This window comes from Gymnodraco acuticeps, unplaced genomic scaffold, assembly GCF_902827175.1.
Source record: "Gymnodraco acuticeps unplaced genomic scaffold, fGymAcu1.1, whole genome shotgun sequence".
In the NCBI taxonomy this organism is placed as follows: Eukaryota; Metazoa; Chordata; class Actinopteri; order Perciformes; family Bathydraconidae; genus Gymnodraco; species Gymnodraco acuticeps.
In genome coordinates, this window is record NW_022990677.1 from 23,108 (window position 1) to 32,500 (window position 9,393).

A 9,393-nucleotide genomic window follows, 5' to 3' on the forward strand; every position below is an offset into this window, starting at 1 on the left:
TCAAATTCAAGATGGAATGAATGCTTATCTGGAGGAAAGCAAAGAAAGAAGCACAGACACTTTGGATCCTGAAAGCTCAGCCCATTGGGTGCAGTGCCTGAAACACCACTTCAGAGGACTGTCAGTAATCTCCGCCGCCCTCAGCAACCCACAACACAGTTTATACCTTTCAAAATGCCCACAATGCATAGCTCCACCCAACACAATGAAACCCATGATAACCTGGACACTGTTATACAGAGACAGAGAGATATTGCTGACCTCATCATTATGCAGCAGACACTTACCTTGTTACCAACAATGGAGATAAAAGTGTTCGATGGTGATCCACTTGAATATCAGTCCTTTATGCTTTCGAACACCTTATTGAGGATAAAACAGCTAGCAGTCATGACAGGCTCTACTTTCTCGACCAGTACACTTCCGGCCAGCCCAAAGATCTCGTTCGCAGCTGCCTGCATATGGATACCCACAGAGGTTACACAGAAGCCAAAAGGCTGTTAAAGGAGCACTTTGGGGACGAGATCAAAGTAACCAGCGCTTATTTGGAAAAGGCAATGAACTGGACATCAATTAGACCGGATGATGGCAAAGCGCTTCAGGCATATGCAATGTATTTAAGAGGATGCTGCAATGCTATGCAAGATTTAAAGTACATGGATGAACTAGATATTCCTTCCAATCTAAGATCAATAATATCTAAACTCCCTTACAAACTGCGAGAAACATGGCGGACAGTGGCTTATGAGATATTACAGAGAACAAAGGAGAGAGCTAGATTTCGTGACCTTGTGGAGCTTATGGAAAAACAAGTTAAAATACTCCTGGACCCATTATTTGGGGATATACAGGATCGCCACATCTCTAGCCCAAGGATGGCCACTAGGAGCCAACCCATGAGCCACAGAACACCTAGAGGTAGAGGCAGCAGCTTCGCCATCATCATCACAGCAGCATGTGATCAGGAGAGCAGCGCTGCACCATCAAACACAGAGCAGCGTAACACCTTCAAACAGCCACAAGGGGGCAGTCCTGCCTCTTTTTGCTACTTTTGTAAGGCAAGCACGTGGTGACTGATTGCCATCAGTTCAAACATCATCCACACAAGGAAAAGGTTGACCTTTTGAAGATAAATGGTTATTGTTTTGGATGTTTGATGAGGGGTCATATGAGCAGGAACTGTAGGAAAAGGCTGACATGTCAAAAGAGCCACCCAACAATACTTCACATTGACAGTCCACTTCTACAAAAGCCTCCCCCTACTGAAACAAAAGGAGCTTGTGTCAACAGTGCACTTGTCTCGGCTGGTGAAGCTACTGGGGCCGGTAGGGATTGTGCCCTAGCCATAGTGCCTGTTCGAGTCAAGGTTCACAAAGGAGATACGTTTATCTCAACCTATGCTTTTCTTGATCCCGGCAGTTCAGCGTCATTCTGCACAGAGAATCTAATGAGACAGCTGAATCCCAAAGCACGAAAAACGACAGTCGTTCTACGAACAATGGGTCAGGAACGACTTGTAAAGAGTTACGAACTCAAAGGATTGGAGATAGGACATTTAGATGGCAGTACTTACATTGACCTACCTCAGGTGTACACGCAGAGTAAGATTCCTGTCTCAAAAGAAAATGTACCTACCCAAAAGGATCTGGAAAGATGGCCTTATCTAAGTGACATACAGCTGAGAGAAATTGATGCTGACATAGAGCTTCTAATAGGAGTTGATGTTCCTAAGGCAATGGAACCTTGGGACATAATAAGAAGTCAAGGAAATGGACCATATGCAGTCAGGACAGTGTTTGGACGGGTGGTAAATGGACCACTCCACGCTGCTGTGGAATCCGGACCTGTGGTCACAATGGTCAACAGAACATCAGTAGCCAACCTGAATGATCTCATCACACAATACAATCAGGACTTCTCGGAAAAAGATTATGAAGAGAAGAAGGAAATGTCAGGTGAAGACAAAAGGTTCATGGAGATAGCATCAAGCTCAGTAGCACTCAAGGATGGACACTATCACCTACCCTTGCCTTTTCGAAAAAAGGACATAGTTATGACTGACAACTACGAAATGGTAAAACAACGTACTCTAAATCTCCTAAAGAGGTTTAAGAGGGATGCAGAATATGCCATGGAATACAAAACATTCATGGAGGATGTGTTAAAAAGGGGTTATGCAGAGAGAGTGCCACCAGAACAGCTTAACAGGAATGATGGACAGATATGGTACATACCTCACCACGGTGTTTACCATAAACAAAAGCGCAAACTTAGAGTTGTGTTTGACTGCACTGCATCATGCAAAGGCACATCTCTTAACAAGGAACTTCTCCAAGGTCCAGACCTGGCGAACACTCTCATTGGAGTTCTGCTTAGATTCCGCCAAGAACAAATTGCTTTCATGGGGGACATCGAGGCAATGTTCTATCAAGTGCAAGTCCAGAGAGAGCACAAAGACTTCCTTAGGTTTCTGTGGTGGCCAGATGGAGACACTGAAAATTCATTGGAGGCATATAGAATGAAGGTCCACCTCTTTGGCGCTGTGTCCTCACCTAGCATTGCTAACTATGCTCTCAGACAAGTGGCAGAAGACAACAGCTTCAAGTACGACGAAGAGGTAACTGAAACAATCAATTCCAACTTTTACGTTGATGATTGCCTCAAATCAGTGGCCACAGTTGAACAAGCTATTAAGCTTATCAGAGACCTCAGAGACGCATGCGCCAAAGGAGGTTTCTCATTGACCAAATGGGTCTGTAACAACCGTGAAGTGCTTGCAAGTATACCTGAGCATCACAGAGCAAAGCTATTCAAGGATCTGGACTTTGACAGGGAAAACCTGCCAATTGAAAGAGCACTTGGAATCCAATGGGATACAGAGAAAGACTCCTTCATATTCAAAGTCAATATCAAAAACAGAGCTCTTACCAGGAGAGGGATCCTCTCTACAGTCAGTTCCATCTACGACCCGTTAGGATTCCTCTCCCAATTTATCCTTAAAGCCAGGCAGATCCTCCAAGAGCTATGCAGGATAAAGTGGATGGGATGAAACCATCCCAGAAGAATACTCAAAACAATGGCAGAAATGGATCACAGAGTTGGAACAGCTTAGCAGATTTCAAGTACACAGGTGTATGAAACCTGAGAACTTTGGACCAATCAGGACTGCAGAGCTTCATCACTTCTGTGACGCAAGCGAAAAAGGTTACGGCACCACCAGCTATCTTCGCTTTACAAACAGTATGGGAAGGGTCCATGTTGCATTTACTTTGGGAAAATCCAGAGTGACTCCACTCAAACAGATCACTATTCCCAGATTGGAGCTTACTGCAGCAACACTTGCAGTAAAGGTGGACAGGATGTTGAAAAGGGAGCTTAAAGTGGACCTCAACGACTCAACCTTCTGGACAGATAGCACCTCTGTCCTCGGATACATCAGCAACCAGACTAAACGATATCACACATTTGTGGCAAACAGAGTTTCAGTGATCAAGGACCTGTCTCAGGAGAAGCAGTGGAGGCATGTGAGCTCCATAGACAACCCTGCCGACGACGCATCCCGTGGGCTGCATGTAGAAGACTTTCTAAAGACATCAAGGTGGATAACAGGACCTCAGTATCTGGAAAAGGAATATTGGCCAAAAACACCTAAGAACCTGGGCCTCATTCCATCAGAGGACCCAGAGGTTAGAAAGGACGTAGCAGTTAAGAGTTTGAGTGTCCACGAAACCAACGCAACCAGCAAACTGTTTGAGTATTACTCATCATGGAGCAGACTGCAGAGAGGGGTTGCTTGGATACTTAAATTAAGGGGAATTCTTCTTCTGCTAAATCAAAGAAGGAAATCTGCAAAGGCTGACCTTGCCCCAGATGGGACTCTTTTGAAATCCTTAAAGGATAAAATGAACAAGCTAAAGTTGACATTTGGATCACAACATCTGTCTGTGGAGGACATTAGAGAAGCTGAAAGGTCAATAATTCACTCCGAGCAAAGACGTCACTTCTCTCAGGAACTTGCACTTTTGGAGAAGGGAAGGCAAGTAAGAGCAAGCAGCTCTATCAGGAAGCTGGACCCAATCTTAGTTGAAGGCATGCTAAGAGTGGGAGGACGAATAAGCAAATCAGCAATGCCAATGGATCTGAAGAACCCCATTATCCTGCCCAGAGACTCTACTGTATCCAAACTGATCCTGGGCCACATCCATCAGCAGATTGGACACTCGGGGAGAAGCCACATGCTCTCAAGACTAAATCAAAGATTCTGGTTGCCTCGTGCTAACTCGGCAGCCAGAAAGATGATCAGAGCCTGTGTTTTCTGCCGAAGAATGCTAGCCACAGTTGGAGAGCAGAACATGGCTGACCTCCCAGAGGATCGGGTGTCTCCAGATCTACCACCCTTTACTCATGTTGGTATCGACCTCTTTGGACCCCTGGAGGTTAAACGAGGCAGAGCAAATGTAAAACGTTGGGGAGTGATCTTCACCTGCCTTGTGAGTCGTGCCATACATCTGGAAGTTTCGAGCTCATTGGACACTGACTCCTGCATCAATGCTTTGCACAGATTCATATGTCACAGAGGGCAGGTGACAAGCATCAGGACCGACAACGGCACAAACTTTGTGGGAGCACAGAAAGAGCTAAGAGCTGCTCTTAAAGACCTGAATCAACACAAGATTCAAAATGCATTACTCGGGGATGGAGTAAAATGGACTTTTAATCCGCCATATGGAGCCCACCATGGTGGAGTTTGGGAGAGGCTCATCAGACCTGTAAAAAAGATTCTGTGTTCCGTTCTAAAAGAACAGAGATTGGATGATGAGACTCTACAGACAGCTTTGTGCGAAGTTGAGAGCATCATGAATGACAGACCATTGACTACAGTTTCAAGTGATTATGCCACCTGGACTCTTTCACAAGGAGGACTTGTACTCACGGAGGAGATGGAGACAGGCACAATACCTCACAGATCTCTTCTGGAGGAGATGGATAAGAGAATATCTCCCAACCATGCAACAGCGAGTCAAATGGCACAACCCCAAACGGAACCTTCGCCCCAATGATCTCGTCGTCATCGTGGATAACACGGTACCAAGACATTCCTGGCAACTGGGCCGGGTGATAAAGACACTGTCAGGGTCCAAAGGGCTTGTCCGAAGTGTCTTGGTGAAAACCAAGGGTAGCACCTTACAGCGACCAATTGCTCCTGGAAGCAGTTGATTTAACACAAGGTGTCATGTGCTCGTAACCTCTGACACCCAGTATCACACACACACACACACACACACACACACACACACACACACACACACACACACACACACACACACACACACACACACACACACACACACACACACACACACACACACACACACACACACACACACACACACACACACACACCCTTTTCCTCTTGAACTCATGCAAACACACCAAACACAATCATTGGACTGTGAACTATGACAATGATTGTATATTGGTGACAGTTACATTTTGAGTAACTGCTTGTTTTTTGGCTCTATTATAATGTATTAATTGTTTTGCTACTGCGTCAACAATTAGGGGCCGGTGTGTTAGAGCCACAACGTTATTATTTCGATTCATAATTTGATAAATGATTTAATGATGGAAAATGATTTGTGTTGCCATGGTGAATATGTTTTGAGGAAATTATTGTTAATTTTATATCGTAAATATGATCTGTTTCCTTGTACCTTCCGGTGTGTATTTAAGTGAGGTAATTGAGGACAGCCGGCGTGCTCGGAGACCTGATGAGACGGGGAGCGGAACAGTTTTTCCACCGCAAATTGTAAACAGAGATTAGTGTTGCAAATTGGACTGCAAAGTATAGTTTATATAGGAAAGCATACCGCCGAAATAGTGATTTAGATTTGTTATTTTGAGACTATTTAAGTCAATACCTTTTTGTTAATAAATTACATTTTTGACTGAAAACCTTCGGCTGCTTATTGCTATGGATTGCGTGTCGTCAACCCGCTCTATAGTGGCAAAAGGAAACCTTGGATGCCATTACAAAACGGATCAGACGACACCTCAGCAGCTAATGCAGGTAATTAATTTGTAATAATTAGTAAAGAAAGAATATTTAATTGAATCGACAATATTAGGCATTAATAATAAATATGCCTAAATATTTGATATTTCTATTTCCCTGATAGGCAAGAAGCCCGTGTACACACGGGCCATGTCGTTAACACACGGGCCGTGTTGTTAAACACCCTGTTTGGGGAGGACTACTTCACTGAAGACCCAGACCATAATGAAGTGGAACTCTATTTCAATGAGCCGGGCATCCCACCACAGGAAAACCCACTACAGTGGCGGAGGAAAAATGAACAGAAAACTCAGTGTCCTGGCGAAGGAATACCTTGCTATACCCGCAACCTCCGTTCCAGCTGAGAGGGTCTTCTCTACAGCTGGCCTGATCGTGAATCGCCTCCGCACCCGCCTCTCCCCTGAGCATGTAGACATGCTCATATTCTTAAACAAGAATGAGTAGCCCATTGAATAGCTGCATTCTGTGCATAGGCCCTGTTATAGGTTTTTGATGTTTTAAGCATGAAAGCTGTAGGCCTATAGCTGTCAAACTGTGATCACCAGTTCAATACATTTCACAAATTCGACTTGGTTTCTATACTTATTTGAACATGTATTTATTTATATATAAACAAATGTTGGAAAAAATGTTGCCCCACATTTTCTTTTTGTAGGATATTACATTCCGGTTAACCGTTTTTTTTTACATTTGCTTTCAAATCCCATACCTAATATATATATATATATATATATATATTAGGTATGGGATTTGAAAGCAAATGTAAAAACGCGTTATTAACGCGTTAATAACGCGGTAATGCAAAAAAAAATTAACGCCACTAATTATTTTAACGCGATTAACGCATGTATATTTGTTGTCCTCGGCCGCCCCGTAGTTTCAGAGCGCATCGAGTTTAAAATACCATCTACAAGCTGATGCTGACAGCCCCGCTCCTGCCGCCCGCTTGCAGCAGACCACACTTCCACGCTCACCGGCAGGCACCGACTGGCTGTTGGGAGGACCGGGAGGTTGTGTGTATGTGTGGCGCGAGGGAGAGACCTTACGTGTATTGTTGTTGTTAACATCTGGTGCTAGCTAGCTGCGCTAACGGATATAAGGAGCTGTTTAAATGAAAACAGAGGAGCGACATTTCGCCACAACTGCGCCGAGCACTTGACTTTATGCAGGAAGCCAGACAGTGGGACATTGTACGAAAAGTCAGCACACTCAGCACGGATAGTGCGCAACATGATTGCAGCGTCCAGGCAGCTCCCGTTCGAGCATATGCCTTGAGTTGCACATAGCTCCAACGATCCATCACACACACACACACACACATTTGTATTGTATTATTGTATGAGAGAGGTTCCAGGTCGTTGTGTTTAAAATTCATGAGAATATTTGTCATTGTTCAAATGATAATAAACATTTGCATAAAGCACATTTGTCCACTCATATGTTGATAAGAGTATTAAAAACTTGAAAAATATTCCTCTAAGGTACATTTAGAACAGATCAAAAATGTGCGATTAATTTGCGATTAATCGCGATTAACTATTTTAATCGACTGACAGCCCTAATATATATATATATATATATATATATATATATATATATATATATATATATATATATATATGAGTAAACAGTATATATACACACCTCCACGTGCTGCAGGGTGTCCTCGGTGTCTCCCAGCTCTGACGTGGAGATGGAGGTGTAGTTGGAGTCCGACTCCTGGCTGCTCAGAGTCGAGGCGTTTCTGCGGTGCCCGGGGGCAAACTGCGTGAATATAATATACATCATTATAAATGTTATTCAATATTTATGCAATTTTGTTAGCAGCTACCTTGCTTAGGGACTGCCTCAGGTTCACTGTAAACATTAAAGTTCTCTTTGTTAGCATGTTAGCTTGTTAGCAGCTACCTTGCTAAAGGACTGCTCCTCCTTCAGGTTCTCGTATTTCTGCTCCAGTCTGGAGACCTCCTTCAGAAGGTTCTGGTATCTCAGCCGCTCCTCATCCAACTCCTCCTGCAGCGAAGCTCTGCTGCCCTCCTCTGGACACAAAAAGTAATGGAGTATAAACACGTTACTGCACTCATCACTGAGAGATAACACGTTACTGCACTCATCACAGAGTGATAACTCGTTACTGCACTCATTACTGAGCGATAACACGTTACTGCACTCATCACAGAGTGATAACTCGTTACTGCACTCATCACAGAGAGATAACTCGTTACTGCACTTATCACAGAGGGATAACTCGTTACTGCACTCATCACTGAGTGATAACTCGTTACTGCACTCATCACGGAGCGATAACACGTTACTGCACTCATCACAGAGCGATAACTCGTTACTGCACTCATTACTGAGTGATAACTCGTTACTGCACTCATCACGGAGCGATAACTCGTTACTGCACTCATCACAGAGTGATAACTCGTTACTGCACTCATCACAGAGCGATAACTCGTTACTGCACTCATCACGGAGCGATAACACGTTACTGCACTCATCACAGAGCGATAACTCGTTACTGCACTCATCACTGAGAGATAACTCGTTACTGCACTCATCACAGAGTGATAACTCGTTACTGCACTCATTACTGAGTGATAACTCGTTACTGCACTCATTACTGAGTGATAACTCGTTACTGCACTCATCACAGAGTGATAACTCGTTACTGCACTCATTACTGAGTGATAACTCGTTACTGCACTCATCACGGAGCGATAACTCGTTACTGCACTCATCACAGAGTGATAACTCGTTACTGCACTCATCCCAGAGAGATAACTCGTTACTGCACTCATCACAGAGTGATAACTCGTTACTGCACTCATTACAGAGTGATAACTCGTTACTGCACTCATTACTGAGAGATAACTCGTTACTGCACTCATCACAGAGTGATAACTCGTTACTGCACTCATCACGGAGCGATAACTCGTTACTGCACTCATCACAGAGTGATAACTCGTTACTGCACTCATCACAGAGTGATAACTCGTTACTGCACTCATCACTGAGCGATAACACGTTACTGCACTCATCACAGAGAGATAACTCGTTACTGTACTCATCACTGAGTGATAACTCGTTACTGCACTCATCACTGAGAGATAACTCGTTACTGCACTCATTACTGAGTGATAACTCGTTACTGCACTCATCACTGAGAGATAACTCGTTACTGCACTCATCACTGAGAGATAACTCGTTACTGCACTCATCACAGAGAGATAACTCGTTACTGCACTCATTACTGAGTGATAACTCGTTACTGCACTCATCACAGAGAGATAACTCGTTACTGCACTCATTAC

At 43.9% G+C, this 9,393-nt stretch overlaps 1 protein-coding gene across 1 annotated transcript in view; it reads right to left on the reverse strand.

The window, feature by feature from the left end:
- The window catches only part of myo5b (myosin VB), a gene marked incomplete at both ends in the record, with an annotated part of 72,587 nt that overhangs the window by 20,084 nt on the left and 43,110 nt on the right, over positions 1–9,393 (reverse strand). The window contains 2 exon segments of the mRNA XM_034230116.1: positions 7,721–7,840; positions 7,985–8,115. Of these exon segments, the coding sequence (XP_034086007.1) occupies positions 7,721–7,840; positions 7,985–8,115 (251 nt within the window).